We start from the raw sequence: 17,841 nt of genomic DNA, 5'->3' as shown, positions 1-17,841 counted from the left end.
CCTCAACAAATTCTTTGGGCATCTTTATTTAGTCTCTGGTAATCATATTCTTCACATATACTTATATGAATATCTGCACTAAGCTGAGTATCATAGTTTCTGATGGCTAGAGCAGACTAAAACAGGTAAGCATCAAAAGTAGAATTCTGAGTCCTGTTTTAAGGAGGTATAATGTACATTAGCATATAGTTTTCTAAACTTTATATGTTTATATAACCTAAGCTATATGTATGTTTGTTTAAGTATGCATGCATAGTATAGTTTATAATGGATACAGTGGTTTGATAATAAACAATAACATAATTAAGATCTATATTTTAAAACACAAACTGTTCAACAAAAACATTTTAAGCAAATTAACACTAGCATGAGACTTGAAGACTGTGAGAAAAGGAGTTAGAAAGAACCTTTATTAAGGTTAAAATGCTTCTAGCATCTGATCATCAAAAGGCTGAGCCCAACTAGAAGAAGAAATACAAAAAGCCCTGGTTACCTGTGTTCTGAGTCTGGCATGGAGCTTGTGATCTGACAACCAAGGGTGCTTGAGAGCTTCACTTGCACTTATTCGCCAACTAAAGAAAATTTCAGAGGGTTATTAATGTGAACACACTGAAGGGGAGGCCTGCATCTGCCACTCAACCTCAGCTCTGGACACTGCCTTGGTTTGTTTGATTGTAAGTCCTGCCATTTACTCAGGAGACCAGATGCCCAGTATTCAATTCACAGTCAAATTCTGACTCCTCTGGGATTGTTATCAGTGTTGTGAAGGTTACCACCTAATTCAACCAGGGTAACAACATGAGTAAGACAAAGCAGGACAAAGAATTCAAAATGGAACATCTACTTTCAAATATACCATAAGTACAAACTCTTGATGTAATGTCTAAGCTTCATGAATTGAACTTCTATTAGTCAAAGATAAACGCATGTTTACTACTGTAAGAACAAAGTGCTACAATGGTTCTTGATGATTGCAAAAGCCATTTATGTATTAAAACTGTTGAATAATATGTATGACTAACTTTTTCATTAAGCAGCACTGCAGAGTTAAGTAGAGACATAGGTAGAAAGTTTATGTAAGTACTGATAAAGAGTATTTTATATTCTGTAATAGTGATATTTGACAGTTGCCTTACTTTCATCTAGTGTTAACTTGAACACTTAGCCAGTTGTCACTCCATCCAAATGCGTGTCTGTTACTCCATAGGCATTAATGAAGCTTTCAGACTAAGGGTGTAGGCAGGATGTGGGGCGGATGTTCAGCAGGCCTGGATCTGATGCCACCCAAGACCTGTGAGGCTGCTTCACTGCTCTCAGCCTGTGAAGCAGCGGTGATAACATCCACACACCTCAGGGTACTCAGGTGACTAAATCAAGTAACACATAAATATATATTGCAGGTCCTTGAATAATGTCACCTTGTTTGGTGTCATTTCCTTATAACACTGATGAGAAAACCATTTCTTTCAGCCACGGCCATGGTCTATGAAGTATATTCACTCACTCCCGACATCTCACCCAGAGGTGTCCTCTGGGGACTTGGTCCCCTCCCACATCCCAGAGCTGTGCATGTGCATGAATTGGTGTGCCTGTGCTGTCCCAGCCTCAGTGTGTGTTGCGGGGCTGTGATACACACTGCAACACAAGGCTGTCCTGTCCAGAGTGGGTCCTGCCTGTGCCCTGAGCTGCTGGATGGGCTCCAGCCACTTATGACCCTGAACTAGAATAAGTGGGGTGAAAAATCATTACTTTGTTTTTAATTCACTTTTCTTAATGTATGTATATATCACTTTTATTTTTGCTGTGTTCAGTCATTCCTTAGAAGTGTGTTGATGCTTTTGTGACCAACAATATGCCATAGGAACTTAACTCTTGTTTATATCCATTTACATATGGTAAAACTGGTTTAATTATATGTCGTTTCACTTAAAGGCAAGTTTCCAAGAACCTAAGAATGACATTAAGTGACTACTGACTGTATCTCTAAATAAGTTCTCAGTAAATGTATATTTCTTAACTACTAAAAATTTGATAGAGTTAGTATCTTAAAAACGACCTACTATGATATGTTTAAGGTACAAAAACCATTGAAAACAGTGCATCTTCCAGGTTAACAGCCATATCCTCCCCTGTCCGTACTTCTGAAATGCAAGCCCACTATTCTTTAGCCATCAAATTTTAAATGCATGTTGTATTAGCATGACAGGAAATAGAAGGCCATGTGACATGTAACAGTTAAGTGCATGGCCTTGAGGGAAGGTAGGCTTGTGTTTGATTGTAAGTCCTGCCATTTACTAGGCATATAATCTTGGGCAAACTACTGAGACTCATATCCATAAAATAATAACAATAATTTCCACCTTATGCAGTTGGGTGGGGGTTGAAAGAGATAATATCTATAAAGCACCTGGCATAGTCTGGCCCCTTGTGGTTCCCAAATGAAACATTCAACTACACAGAGCTGTACACATGCTTTGTAGATGTGAAAAGTATCATAAAAATAACTAATCACAAACCCTTCATGTTGAGGATGATTCTACTGAGGCCCAGCAAGCATTCCAAATTGCTAGAGCCTCACTGCAAAAGGCAAAAAGGGAAAGCATTTGCAGTTCCATTCAAGCCTCCTGACTAAAGCAGTCCCATAGGTCAGCAAACTGGGTCAAGAGCATCACACTCTTCCTATTTTACAGCTTTGCGCAGGCAGCAGAGATTTTACTCAGGGGTTCAGTAGTAGTCATCTGCTGCGAACTCTAATAAAACCCTGGTGGTATACTGCTCCTCTATTATCTCAGCTTCTTCCAGAGCCCAGAATGAACTTGGGTTACCTCTTCTCCTTAATTAGAAGCTTGGAGATGAACTCCTTGGCCTCCTCCGAGATATTTTGAAATTCTTCCTCCTCCAAGTCCCACCTGCAGGCCAGGATGTTGTTCAGTGTCTCAGCATCGTTGTCTCCCAGGAAGGGGGACAAACCACTAAGCCTACAAGACACAGAATGCAGAGTGAGTATTTTTTAAAACAGCTTCAAACCCTTTACAGAGAGGCTGCTTTTTTTATTTTTGGTTCTGTCATTTAAAACTCAAAAAAAAAGCAAATAACCTAATTTTAAACACACTTTTATAATATATTTTGCAATGAAAAGGAGGCTTGCCTCCCCCCATCCCCATGCCTATTAAAGAAGTACAGCAATCCCAGCGGCAGCTGTACCTAAATGTGCATCTCACAGGTCAGCACGACTTCCTCCTAAAGCATTTACAGCTGAGAAAGCCTGTCATACATGCATATGGCAAACACCAGGACTGTGGCCTCTGAAAAGAAAGGCCAGAATTCATCATTTAGGAGATTAGGACACAAGGGTTGTTTTGTTTTGTTTTGTTTTCTTAATTATTTTTAAGGCATTGGGTGGTGTCCTAGGAGTTAAAGTGTTCAATGAAGAAGACACACATCGACTTTCTCAGATGATGTACAGGGAAAGAATTTACCCCTTTTACCCGCAGGATTCAACAGAGCCTAGAAGGTAACTGGATATGGTTCAGTGTTACTTATTTTTAAAGACCTAATGATGTGGAGTTGTTTGTCCAAAATCTATGTACTCTTGTTGACCAATGTCACCTTGTTAAATTTAATTTTCTAAAAAAAATCTGAATTAGAACTTTTATTCAAAATAGCAAAACCTCACAGAATATGCATGGCGATTGATAATAAGTGTCAGACGGATTAGAGACCTGCTTACAGCATATAGGCAATGACCCCCACGCTCCACATGTCAGTGGGAAAGGAAACAAAATCATAGTTCACAACTTCAGGGGCCAGAAATTCTGGGGTTCCAAAGTTCACCTTCAGCTTTTCTCTGGGTTTGTATCTGAAATTGAGGAGGTAAATGGAGGGATGGAGAGTGTCAGTCAAAGATCATGGAAATTGAAAAGATGCAGTCTCTAAAATAAAATAGCTTTAGCCATGCAGAAAATTTAGAATAAATAGACTTTAAAGGAAATCACGTAGTGTCAAAAACTTGTGAACTGGTTCTAAGAGGTTTAAGTCACAATTCACACAGTGAAACCTTAATAACCTGAAATGGTTATGAGAAAAGCCACTCAGAGTAATTAGAGCTCGAGTTATAGAATATGACAAAAGAAAAACTTATATGACTCTTGACATGTAGATGAATAAATCTATTGGTGAATAAATGAAATGCAATAATTTACATCTATTTTATATTTGATGTTAATGTGTTGAAATCCATGTAAATTCTTTGTTCCCTTAAGAATCTTAAATGCACCAGAACTCTTTGTAATCCTGTTTACCATATTAATTTTTTAAAGTAAATCTCCTTACCAATAGAACAAATATAAAAGACTAAGACAAACTCTTACAAATTCTAAAATTAATGTTTTCAAATTTAATAACTTTATTGTATTGTTTTAATTTTTTCTTATTTTTCTTGCATGCACTGTAGAAATTTCCTCACAGGCAAATTCCCAAATTAGTGAGGTCAAGCTGAAACATTCTATTAACTTAAATGTAAATGAGAGTATGAAACCAAGGGGCATGTCTATTAGATGTATGCTCCCTAACTCCATTCAGATACCTATATATATTCAAAGAGACATACCTTCTGGCCAATCCAAAATCAATAATTTTTATTTGCTTAGTATCCCGGTTCACACACAGGATATTCTCAGGCTGCCAGGAGAAAGAGACACATTAGCAATGAAAACAACCATCATTCACGCAAATTGTCCCTTGAACCACAACTAAAAATACAGCGATGCTCAGGAAAAATATATCAGGCCTTTCACTTTGGAGCTGGCTTGTCTGTGTGGGTATTTTCTCCTTTAATTATGTGGTAGACAAGGTTTTGGGTACCATGCCAAACTTGCATTACCCTGCTTATTTCGCTCCCAGTTCTGCAGTTTACCACGAGGTGTGGGTTCAGACAGAGGCCTCCCCAAGGAAAGACAGACAAGGAGGCTGCTCGAGTATTTCTAAATGCACCAGTGGGGACTGTCTCAGATTTGACATCTGCCCCCATAAAATTATTAAGTATGATTTCCCCTTCTTGGAGGAATATTTTACCCAAGGATTTATGGGTTCTAAGAGAAATGGCCTGATTCACTGAAACACCACACTGAATATGCAATATATTGTGGACACTCCTGTCCCCCGGACTCTCCTTTAAGCAGAGTCTAAAGTTCTGCTGAGTTGTTTGGTCTCAACACTGAAAACCTTGACTGAGTGTTCCCGTGGAGTTTAGCTCAGTAGAGACTTTTCCCTGCCAATATGACAGTCTTGGGGTGGAGAGGGAGAAACATCGACAGTAGCACTGTCACTGAGTGTTTATAGAATGTCTTGCAAATGTACCTGTATTTGTTAGGACAGAAAAATCAAGTATGGGAAATAGAAGAGATTTGATTTAAAGTTAAGATTATCCATAAAAGAGAAAATTTTCAACAAAGTTCCTGGAATTCTCTAGCTCATAGCCATCCTGACTCTTCCCTCATTGCTGGGGTGGGTGGGGGCACTCACTGAGTCATTGAACCCCAGGACCCTATGTCCTACCCTTTAGGTAGAATCCTGGCTGCCCTCCCACCTGTCTGGGTGGAGAGGAGGTCCAAATGAGATCAGAAATTCAGAAAACACATTATGAAATAACATATTCCGTTCGGTTAGGTATAATGTCTTTGGAAGCTCTTTTCCAAAATATCTCTAAAACAGATGTCTATGAGTAAAAACTATTTATAGAGAAGTGGTTGCTATATAAGAGCATTTGGAATTATGCTTAAATAACTGATCAATCATGTATAAGCTTTCCGGTTGTCAAAGACAATTATGACATTAAAAAAAAATTTGCTTGTAGAACGTTAAAAAAAAACAGCTTTGAGGCATACTTCAAAGAGTTAATTTTTTCTAATAATAAAAACATATTCATTAAATAAGATTTGTAAAATAGGGGAAAATAAAAGGAGACTATTTTTTAAGTCAGCTATAATCTCCTCTACATATGACAAGTACTCTTAATATTTTTGGCCCTTTCCTTCCAAAGATCTTTCTGAAAGGGAGGGCTGGTCCTCAATGAGCTGTCCAACTGTCATCTTTATTATTATCTTTACACACAAGCCATAACCAGAATGACTCATTGCAAGTCCTCAATAAACATTAAGAAGCCACATATGGAGTAGTTTGACTTAGGATAGGTCAGGTCCTAGTTGTAGTTGCCAATCAAATCCCTTTCGGGATATCTACTGAACATCCACTCTCAAATAAACTTAATGAAAACACACATTATCAAACTCAGTTCACAGCCAAAGGCTTTGCTAATGATTTTTAACCTCTGACTTCACCATTTTATACCTGCTCTGTGACTGAGACAGGCAATACACATAAATCAAGACAGTGAGGGAAGTTACGTTATAGGAAGAAAGGCCCATAGGAAACTATTTAAGGAAGTTAAACATACAATCCCTGAGGACTTGCCACAGAGGGCAGGTTGTGTAGAATACGCTGTATCTCACTGCCATGCTGAGCAAACAGGGAAGTGAGAGCATGACTGAGCCACACAGAAGATACACATTGTGATGCTCAGCCCCAACATCAGGCCAGTGAGAGTTGCTGGCCCTGGGTCTTTCATCAGTTCTGACTAGGTACAGTTCAGTTTTAGGGACTTGGTAATGAAACAAAGAATATTACATAAGAGAACTGAGGAAGGCATCTTGGTTGACCGCTGCTCATGAAAGCTTTCCACTATTTCCAGTGTAGTGTCCCACTCCATTGCCACCAACCTGTTCTGCTTCTTACCATTTTATTGCTACTCTTCTGGCTGTCCTGTATCCCATTCTGCCTGAGGTTTTTCCACAGTGCTCCAGCATGCCCAGAGAAAAACAGATTCCTAAAGTCCAGAGCTTCCTGAATGAATTCAGGAGTCACTGGGGACTCTTGGAGAGTAGGACAGTTTGGCTACTACTAGGGTATTTTGAGTTAGTGAAATTTTCCCACCTACTTAACATGTAATGACAGGGACACAGCAAGAGAACCATGTTAGTAGTGGTGGTGGTGTTTTTCCACTCTAAGCTCTTAGGGAAATGGTATCCCCCGTGGAATCCTTTAACACAGGGAAGTTACAAAGATCTGAATAGTGGTCTCTAAAGAAGGAGACGTGCAGATATTAGAGGGTGACAGAAGTTGAAAATGAGGAGATGAGGTTAAAAACATGGGTTTTTAGTCATTCCTGAGCATGTACCTAGCGACAGCATCAGTGTCTCGAGCTGGTGTCTAGTGTCTAACAGGGCTTCAGACCAGGAGGGGCCGGGGTAGGAAACACGCCCCACCTTCAGTCCAGGAGGGGCCGAGGTACAAAATATACCCCACCTTCAGTCCAGGAGGGGCCGGGGTAGGAAACACACCCCACCTTCAGTCCAGGAGGGGCCGGGGTAGGAAACACACCCCACCTTCAGTCCAGGAGGGGCCGGGGTAGGAAACACACCCCACCTTCAGTCCAGGAGGGGCCGGGGTAGGAAACACACCCCACCTTCAGTCCAGGAGGGGCCGGGGTAGGAAACATGCCCCACCTTCAGGTCCAGGTGGAGAATGTACATCTGATGCATGTGTCGGATGCCCTCACAGATCTGCCTGACGAACAGGACAGTATCCAGCTCAGTCAGATTGTAGTTGTCGTCTATGATCCGATCAAAGAGCTCACCTCCATCCACACTGCAGAGGGAAGAGGAGTGAAGGCATTAGTTCTGAGTCCTCCATGGACACGTTTCCCTTGTAGCAGCCTGGTGTCCAAGCTCCTCTAACTCTTCCAACAGAGATAGACCCGTGGTTATTTCCCTACCTTCTTTTCTATCTCAGTTACATAGATGACTCTTAAGGTGGAGGCCCTTGTTTTACCTATAGTCAGTTTCACAGTCTCAAACTCCCTTTCATCCAGTGGCTACAGCTCCAGGCTGAGTCCCTGCCGGTCACCCTCTCAGATGTACAGAAGGTAAAGAGGACTCTGAGAGGTGAGGAGGGAAATCCCAAACACCAACTGAGGCTTAGGGTCTCTTCAACCTAATTTCAGTGATAAAGTGTCTCCATGTGGCTGATGTTAAATACATAGTTAATATTCAAATTTCCTTATTAAACAATGATAAGAAAAACCCAAAATGAGGAAAAAATGAACTGAATCACAACACTGATTCACTGTTAGTTAGAAGCACTCACTAACTAAACACTTACTAAGTGTTTATAAAACTGATTTTAAATGGAAGTTTCTTGGTGCTAACTGTTAAGGGTTTGAGATAAATTTTGTATTGGTGATTAGGTTGAAAGTGAAATGTAATTCAAAAATTATTTCTCCCCAGATTCACCAGAAGAATATTTAAGCTGGATTTTTGACATTATAGCTTCCATATAAAGTTAGATCTATGTTGTCATCCTACTTCTTAATAATAAAAGCATATATGAAGACACTTATCTCTTTAATAACTTCCTTTCTGAAACTAGCAAGATTATCTCATACACACAAGTCAGAATCAGTGGTGCTCCAAGCATGGATCTAGTAGCACCTGGGATAAGACAGAGCTGGACCCCGCAATCATGGGTCTACAGGATTCTTGGGACCCATGCGCACAGTTTTTCAGGGGTGTGGGAGAGGGAGCAGGAGGGCACACATACTATTCCATGACCAGGACAATGTCATTCTTAGACTCAAAGGCATCATAGAGCTGGATGAGGTTCACGTGGTCCAGCTGGTTCATGACAGCGATCTCATTCTTCACTTCATCCTGAGAAGAGGAACGGATGCTCAGTGAGGTGAAAACAACAGCGAGGGGGTGACCCTCATCACATGGCTTTTACCTTGTCCTTCATGCCTCTGGTCTTGATGATCTTGGCGGCTAGCTTCAGACCTGTTGCTTTTTCTTCACACTTGTGAACCTGGCCAAAGCGTCCCCTGACAAAGAAGAGGATTGGGTGCAGCGTAAGGCTCTGTCCCCAGTGAGATCTGGCTTTAGTCACTGACAAGCAGATGGGGCAGGAGGTGCCTCAGACATTTCTCTTTTTGAGTCAGAATGAGCAAACTTATTCGTGCATCTGCTATAGCCACAAACCCCCACAACAGGTCAGAGGTGTCATCTGTGGGCACAGAGACCAGTCTTCTGGGGGTAGGGATACATGTTTCTCAGCTCTACCCCAGACCTACTGAGACAGGAGTCTCAACCAGGCGGGGGGAGAGGAGGGTCTGCATGTCACAATGTTTCTTAGGTATTTATATGCACAAAATTTGAGAACCTTTGTTATCAAAAAATTAGAATGATTCTGAATACATATGAATATAATATAATAAGCTGGGCTTTGTGTAAAGATGGGAGTAATGCAGGTTATGAACAAGTACATCAAATTATTTTTGGAAACTGCATATAAATAAGTAATAAACAATAATGTTATAGATAGATATTTTAGGCACATATATCAAAGATACATGTTGCATAATCATCTATGAGATTTATTGGCACTTTAACTTGGATATAAATTGACAAATGCTTTGTAAGGCAGCTTCTTACCAATGTGATCCCAAAGAGGAAAGCATCCTCGTAAACAATGTTTAAGTCTGCCTCGCCTGCTTTGATTCCTGATTTAGTGAAATAGGTTGAGTACGGGCACCCGCCTGTGCAGTGGCGGCTGGCACAGATGGAACAGTGGGAGCTTCCCGAACCACATCATGACCCTAAGGCCACCGCACCCTCAGAGGGTGCACAGGTAAGGGCAACAACCAGCAGAGACCGAGTGATGACTACCGCCACAGCCCATTCAGCTCAGTTACACACCCTGGGCAGAAGCAGCTGGACCCAGAAACAGCCAGGTGAGGACACTGGGTCTTCACTGGCACACAGGAACACAGCCCAGGAGCCTCCAAGGTGGCTGCTAATTAAGAAAATGTTTTGTTTTGATTTTCCTTTGCTCTAGATTAGCGAAATCCCCCAGAACTGCGTGGCCCAGCAGAGCTGCCACATCACTGTCTAATCTCAGGACTGCCTCAATAGTTTCCTGTAATTTATTCTGCAAGTACCTGCAATAGTTAGGCCAGTATTCTTGCTGGCCCTTCATACTGATAAACTCATGCTAACTGAATATACTGCACTGGGATATCAATACCCTAGAGGCCACAGGTTGGGAGATGAACCCCAGGAAAAGTCAGGGGCCTGCTGCTGCAAGTAAGTGTTTTGAAATCCAGTGATCTTCTGCCAAATGTGAAAAATAATCTGCATCTGGAACCTCTTGATACCAAAAAGAAGATACAATAGGTGATGATCTCTTTGCACTATAAGGCAACAATATGCATGTGATTGTGCTCCTCTAACTTATCAGCTGAGCGTGTTATGGCTGCCAGTTGTGAGGGGACCCAGAGTGGAGAGGACTACAGCGGGTCCAGACAGTGAGACCGGGAAGACCCAATGCTGCCCAACGGGTAGAAAGGAACTTCCTAAGGAGCCACTGACAGCCTCCACCAGAAACACAGCACAAGCTCTGAGGATTGTCTCAAAGCCTCTTCTGCCAAATAATGACTCTCCTTTAGAAAAACAGTTGAGCACAACCTGCAGTGGTACAGTGGAGAGAATGTCGACCTGGAGTGCTGAGGTAGTGGGTTCGAAACCCTGGGCTGGCCCAGGTAAGGCACATACAAGAAGCAACTACTCTGAGTTGATGCTTCCCGCTCCTTGCCACTTTCTCTCCCCCACCCTTGGCCCCAGCTCCCTAAAAACTAATAAATAACAAAATAAAAAACAATTGCTAGCTTGCCACTAAAGTCCCTGGACACACCCAAATAAGCTGCTACAGGCAGGAATACTCAGCCTCCACCTATTTGTGTTTCAGAATTCCACTTCTCCTGCAGCCTGTCCTCTCAGTCTGAGGGGCGGGGGAGGAAGCCAGCTGAAGAGGAAGAGCGTCAGGTGCTTCTGTGTGGCAGTAGGCCAAAGAAATATAGAATGGAGAGGGAAAGAAGGGACTTTACAAGTATCAACCACGCCCCATATGACCAGCCGCAGAAACATGCATTATAGTCTCTATGGATCTTTTCCAACGTGTTGTTAAGTAAATTTTGTATATTTTTGTATAAATTGTCTCCTTTCATTTTTCTATTTTATAGAGATATGCTAATGGTAGTCAACTTTATAACAGGCTTTAAATGACAAGATATCATAGGAAGGTTTTGACTGAAGTAGGAGAGGAAAGAACATTCCCAGTAAAGATGTCAGCCTTTGGTGGACTTGACCGTTCCTTCAGTGGAGAGAATAGGATTCATTGAAATGGATACTGGTAATTAATACAATGACAACCTAAATGGAAAATCAACAACAATAATAAAAAAAGATTTAACACATACTGCAAGAAAGACAGTGTTCACTCATTTATGCATTTTGTTTCTCAGTTTTCAATCTATGGACAGCTTCTAAAAACCCCTGGTGACTGACAGTGGATTTCTCCCACTTTCAGACATTGGAACATGGGACGTAAAACAGATGGTAATGAAGCATTTATTCCTGTCACCCATCAACCTTTCTGGCATCAGTGATGATTTTCAGAAATGGTTCAAGTCTCTTAACATGTTTGTTTATGATGTTTTCTGATTCTCAGGTAGTAATGGGCAAATATTTATGAAACCCTCAGGACTCGTCTCTTTGAAAGTTCTCTGCTTTTGTTGAAAGTGTATTAAAAAAATCAAGCATGGCTTACCCGCCTAAGATTTCTGTTCTGCTTACAGTATAGAAACTGTTGACTGCAGTTTGTTTAGCGATTACAATCCTGTGATGAAAGGGTGCAGGAGGAGCCGGGCCGTCATCTGGGAGGGGAGAAGAAAAGAAGGGCCATCTGTTAAGCAGTCAGAACTCTTTATGGCACCAAACATTGGGCCTCAGAGTGAAACTTTGCTCATTTAATAATAAAATACAACAGGCCATCTGTTTTATTCCTAATGCTTCAGGGAGTATAAATTTTCATTTCATATTATGATCTGTGATTCATGAAGGTGACACCTGACATCTTTGAGAAAGAATGTCAGGGCCGCTAACCTATGGTTCATACCACTTCAGGACAACTTTTAGAAATGTCAAAATACTTGAAAATCTCCAACCCCAATACAGTCCATATAGGTTATACTTACAAGCCTGAGCCCATTTACATCCAAACATGAAATATTGTCTGTTCCAATTTTAAGCACCACAAATATAGTCCATTATTTTAATTAAAGCAGAGAGAGAAAAAAGTGTAAAGTGCCTCAATGTTATTGAAATGTTTGATATTATTACATATAACTTTCCAAAAATATTTTAGCCTTTATTTAAGACACATTTAAAGCACAAAAAAATGAATTTCTTCTGGCTGGAAATAAAATGCCCAGTAAAACTTGCTAAGTATATATATTCCACAGCTCTCAAATTTCTCCCACTATCCTAAACTGTAGTTCACTTCAGGATTAGTGCTAAAATACAGAATTCTATTCTTCCAGTATTCTTTTTTACTTTTCCATGATGGCTGCTGTTAAAACTTGCTTGCCATGCCTGTACATTTCCCCACTCATTTATAATTAGCATCGACTGCATACACCTTTTTATGTGCATGCAAAAGTGGCAAAGGGAGGGAGACAGCTCATAACTTTGCTTTTAAAAACTTTCTTTTATTCCACTGCTAATTCTTGAACATTTATCTTGTGTTGGGCACTCTGCCAGGTGTTCTTGTTTTTTAATTGAGATAATATAAACCCCTGGAAATCTAACTTGGTGCGGACATTCACCTTTCACACCATAAATGTGCAGAAAAATAAAGAAATCATGAGGGAACTCTCTTGGAGGCATTCACTCTTCGGACCAAAACAAGTGATGGAGCTCACAAAAGGCATCAGTAAGGCATGAAGCCTCCTTCAGGCTGTTGGGCTAAGTGAAATTAGTTGGGAATGCTTGCTGAAAAGGTTAAGAAGCTTTAAAAGACTGAAACAAGAGCCATTTCCTACCCAATGGAGTCACCAGCTTGTGCTGCCTGGAGGTCTTAATTCCAGTGGACTCCAGGGGTTGAGCCTGTGAGCGCCCCTGGCCTTGTCTGGCTTCCTGTGTCCATCTCAGTGTGAGGCCGCCTGCCCCCACTACATCTACTCTGCTCTTTCTGCAGTCCTTTTGGAGGAGGTGCTCCCCCCCACACACACTCCCTGCTCACTACTGCCAGCATGCTGTTTGTCCAGCATCCTGGAAAACGGATCCTCTTGCAGAATTTCCCACGAATTGTGATGCGGAAGTGGCTTTTACATTGCTGACACCTGGAAAATAAAACTCAGCTGCATCTCCCAAAGTTTTGGGGAGAAAACTGTTAGGTGGTCAAATTTCTTACAACTAAAGCATCCTCAAAATGATGTTTTGGTATTGGAATCTAAGCTTCATGACAGACAGTTGGCTATGTCAGTGTCTAGGGATATAAAACAGAGCAGTGTGCTTCCCCACTAGATCTAAACAGCACAGTGGTGGGTGGTGGCAACTAAGATTCCAGGGAATGTCCCCAGTGACTTCACTGGGAAATCACGTTTTCTACTGACCCTTGACAAAAGCAGTCATTTCATGAGTACCTAACTAACTTGATCTTCATGTTTTTCCCTTTCTTCCATTATAAAAGAGGGAAATGACTAAATTAAAACATAGTAGAAAAAAATCTCTGAATATTAACAACAGTGAAAAAATTGACCCCACTTCAGTTTTGCAACAACTCCAGACCTTATAAAGCACATCTCTGCAGATGGACTTTCCTAGTAAGCATAAGTGATTATGTTTAATTCTTGAAAAATTAGACTTCTCCATGATTAAGTTTCAAATAATGTTAAAAATGAAATAAGAATTATATCTTAAATTCCTTTGAAAAAAAAAAAGACCACAGATGTTTGGATACTTTCTGTTCCAAATAGTCTGTGGCTCATCATAGCATATAATAATTAATTAAAAGAATTAATTTTAATTGGCTACATAGTTACCGACATTTATATGTGAAACTTTGCAGTTGAGGAGCAGTCATTCAATAATTCAGTTCTTGCTCAATCCTCACATTATTTGTGGGAAAATAGTCAATTTATCATGTATAAAGAGGTAGCTAAGCCCTGGACGGTTGGCTTAGTGGTAGAGCGTCGGCCTGGCGTGTGGGAGTCCTGGGTTCGATTCCCAGCCAGGGCACACAGGAGAAGCGCCCATCTGCTTCTCCACCCCACCCCCCTCCTTCCTCTCTGTCTCTCTCTTCCCCTCCGCAGCCGAGGCTCCATTGGAGCAAAGATGGCCTGGGCACTGGGGATGGCTCCTTGGTCTCTGCCCCAGGCGCTAGAGTGGCTCTGGTCGCAACAGAGCGATGCCCCAGAGGGGCAGAGCATCGCCCCCTGGTGGGCGTGCCGGGTGGTCGGGCACATGCGGGAGTCTGTCTGTCTCTCCCCGTTTCAAGCTTCAGAAAAATACAAAAAAAAAAAAAAAAGAGGTAGCTAAACTTTTTAAGAGTTACATTTTGACTTACAGATAAATCTGATCATTATTCAATTCTTGATCTTTGGAAGTATGCTCTATATCACTAAAAATTAAAATTTTTTACTTGATCTTTAAATATGATAATTGACGTGGGTACAAATAACCATTATCTTTCTCTTTCAGTTGGTGGGGGGCTTAGAAAACAATACAATGCATAAAATGTCACAGTCACGAAGAAAAAATAATGGCAAGAAAACATGGCCAAAAAAATAATCTACACAGGCAAAAACTGGTCTCTAAAACACGACTTTAAAAACTTACTTTAGTTATCCTTTTAATATGGCCTTAAATTGCAATGGCACATAGCTCTACAAAAAAATATCAGCTGTAGAAATCTAATGCTTTTACCTTTTCTTTTCACAGAACTGATCACCATTAGTTTTAATAACATTTTGCCTTTTATTTGAACACTTGTTCATCCTTATTTCATTTGCAATTGATGACCCCCTTTATTCTCAGGCTCTCTTTCATTAGTATATTCCTTAGAATAAGCTCATTTTACTTTCCTTTAAACACTGGACATTCATTTTTACCTACAGTGGCCTGCTGATCATTTCCAGTACTATTATTTTCTTGTCTATTCATTTTCTCTATGCATAAAATGTCTCTTCCATTTGTAGTTTCCCTTGGCCATATGGACTTTCTTAGAGCAAAATCTTCTACCTCATCTTGTGGTCTTTTTGTATGAAATGTGACAAAATTTCTCTGAACAAGAGAGGCATTGGTCTTCTCAACATTTTTTTTGTTGAGATTATTAACATTTTCTTGGTCAGAGAAAGGCTGGTTCTTTTGGGAAGATCTCTCTAAAAGCTACCATAAGACACAAAATATTTTAATGGAGGATGTATATAATCAGTATGATTTTGTCTTCACAGAATGGCATCTCTATTAGCAGGTCTATATTTATCAGCAGATAAAAGCTTTTGAAAAGCAAAGTAGAAATGAGCTTGACCAATTGACAGATAATTGGGTTCCCAAAGGTTTTCTAGTTTTTAACTAGTAGGACCCAAAGCCAATCAAATACAGGTATTGTGGGGCTTTATGAATGTGTAACATCCTCTAAATAAGAATAGCAACAGGACTTTTATAACAGAGCTTTCTTTATCTATAAATAGCTTGTCTTCCAAAGATGTTACCTGTGAGGGCTGATGTCCTTTTGCCATTGACAGGTGCGATCTCCTTCGGGTCTAGGCATGACCACACCTTCTCCTTAGCCTGTGGATACACAATTGAGCAATTGAGGTTATGTATCACATCAGGGTTACACAACCCCAGCAGCACTGACACTTGGGGCTGGATAATTCTTTGTTGTGGGGAAGGTCATGGGCACTATAGGATGGTTAGCAGCATCTCGAGCTCTTACCCACCAGATGCCAATAGTACCTTCCCTCCCAGTTGTAACATTCAAAATGTCTTTAGAAATTGCTAAGTGTCCCCTGGCGGTGAAATCACCCCAGATTGAGAACCATACATTATATGATTCAAACACAGAAAAAAATTAATAGCATTTAGCTGGCAGAACAGTCTGAGTTAATGAAACTACTTATAGATCACAGTATTGGAAGATGAAGGAACTCACTATTTTAAAAGAAATCCTGTAAAACCCTGGCATTGTTTATAAAAGAAAGCCAGTCTTTACAAATAGATTAGAGGATATTGATAATATTCAAGTCATCCTTGACCTCTGTTTATATTGTCTTGATGTGATTCATGTATAAATCAAATAAAAATAAAAGGACATATGTGATTGGATTTTATAAACCAGAAAGTAGAAGACATAAGTAGGCTTTTCTAAATGGAGTCTTTACACTGCTTAAAACAGATGGCCCTTTTCCTAAGCAGATAAACATCCTCCTCACAGTCCTGGCTTCTCTGAATTAGCTTAGCAAACCTTTTTTAAACACAATATAAAGGTAAACCAATCCACCCAAATTATCATGAATTCTAAATCATGAAATCATATAGCCATACAAAGAATAAGGCTTTTTTTTCTCCTTTGGAAAGATAGTGATATTTGTGACCTAAAAGCAAGAAATGCCATGTAAGTGCAGCTCATGTCAAGACAACTTGCAAATGTACTTTTAAACAATGCAAGGGGCATTCCCATTTTTCAGACAGGAACCTTGAAGCACAGAGGCATGTTAAAAAACAAAATTAGAGCCTGACTAGGCGGTGGCGCAGTGGATAGAGCGTCGAACTGGGATGCCGAGGACCCAGGTTCGAGACCCCAAGGTCACCAGTTTGAGCGCAGGCTCATCTGCTTTGAGCAAAAAGCTCACCAGCTTGGACCCGAGGTCTCTGGCTTGAGCAAGGGGTTACTTGGTCTGCTGAAGGCCCATGGTCAAGGCACATATGAGAAAGTAATCAATGAAAAACTAAGGTGTCACACTAAAAAATTGATGCTTCTCATCTCTCTCCGTTCCTGTCTGTCCCTATCTATCTGACTCTGTCTCTGTAAAAAAAAAATTAGAGATTACTGCTTCTCAGAGATTTTTACTTTAAGGAAAATGCAGGGATGCCATCTGCATATGCTTCCCTTTGTGAGGAGACATCCTCCAGCCCCTCCAGTCAAGCCCCCTGCTTCTCACCTGTGCCTGCATATCACTCAGCACATGCTCCCAAACCTAGTCTCTCCTGCAACATCTTATTAAATGTTTTTCACCTTTTTGCCTCAAATGGTCAAAAGGACTGGTTTATCTTTGAATTCCTGGTGTTTACCTCAGAGACTGAGACATGGTGATAATGATGGTGGTGGTGACGAGGATGGTGGTGGAGGTGACTAGTACATACAAAGCACTGGCTATGGACCAGGCACTTTTCTACATTTATTATGTTATTAACTCAGTTGCTCCTCATAGTGACCCTTTGAAATAGATAGTACTTGAATTTTGGTAATTTCCCAGATTACATAGTTCAGACATGGTATCACCAGGATTCTAACTCCATCATTTACCTCAGTCTGTAACTACTACACTGTACCATCACTCTGAAAAATAAAAATTAAAGATTATAGCCAAGGAAGACATCGTTAATATTTATCAAATATTTACTACACATCCAGCATGGCTGGAGATTTTTTAAAATAAGGTTAGGAGAGAAGGGTGTAAAATGAAAACAAATTAGTAAAGTGAAGAAATAAATATTAATTGATCAAAAGATTTGAAATAATATGGAAGAGAGGCAAGAGAGAATTTTAGTCTAATTTTGAAAGCCTATGTCCAAATTATTGAAAGGAAAAAAAGATTGTTTAACAAGTTACTTTTAAGCTACTTTACAACTTTGTCCCCCAGGGCTTCTCTTTTGAAATGAAAACTCC

At 40.4% G+C, this 17,841-nt stretch overlaps 1 protein-coding gene across 6 annotated transcripts in view; it reads right to left on the bottom strand.

Annotated features, from left to right (window-relative positions):
- MYLK4 (myosin light chain kinase family member 4) overlaps window positions 1-17,841 on the bottom strand; it is a 164,136-nt gene that overhangs the window by 53,680 nt on the left and 92,615 nt on the right. For 5 of the 6 annotated variants that reach the window (XM_066264929.1, XM_066264932.1, XM_066264930.1 and 2 more), the window contains 9 exons: window positions 15,662-15,740; window positions 11,716-11,821; window positions 8,839-8,932; window positions 8,656-8,765; window positions 7,563-7,704; window positions 4,610-4,680; window positions 3,731-3,859; window positions 2,826-2,978; window positions 494-572 (listed from right to left, as the gene is read on the bottom strand). In XM_066264929.1, coding sequence (XP_066121026.1) covers window positions 494-572; window positions 2,826-2,978; window positions 3,731-3,859; window positions 4,610-4,680; window positions 7,563-7,704; window positions 8,656-8,765; window positions 8,839-8,932; window positions 11,716-11,821; window positions 15,662-15,740 — 963 coding nt within the window. The remainder of the gene's footprint in view (window positions 1-493; window positions 573-2,825; window positions 2,979-3,730; window positions 3,860-4,609; window positions 4,681-7,562; window positions 7,705-8,655; window positions 8,766-8,838; window positions 8,933-11,715; window positions 11,822-15,661; window positions 15,741-17,841) is intronic. The other variant, XM_066264934.1, reaches the window with a different exon arrangement.

Source organism: Saccopteryx bilineata, chromosome 3 (assembly GCF_036850765.1).
Source record: "Saccopteryx bilineata isolate mSacBil1 chromosome 3, mSacBil1_pri_phased_curated, whole genome shotgun sequence".
Taxonomy (NCBI): Eukaryota; Metazoa; Chordata; class Mammalia; order Chiroptera; family Emballonuridae; genus Saccopteryx; species Saccopteryx bilineata.
The sequence above is the reverse complement of the archived record's forward strand: the minus strand, read 5'-3'. Positions and strand labels throughout refer to the sequence as shown.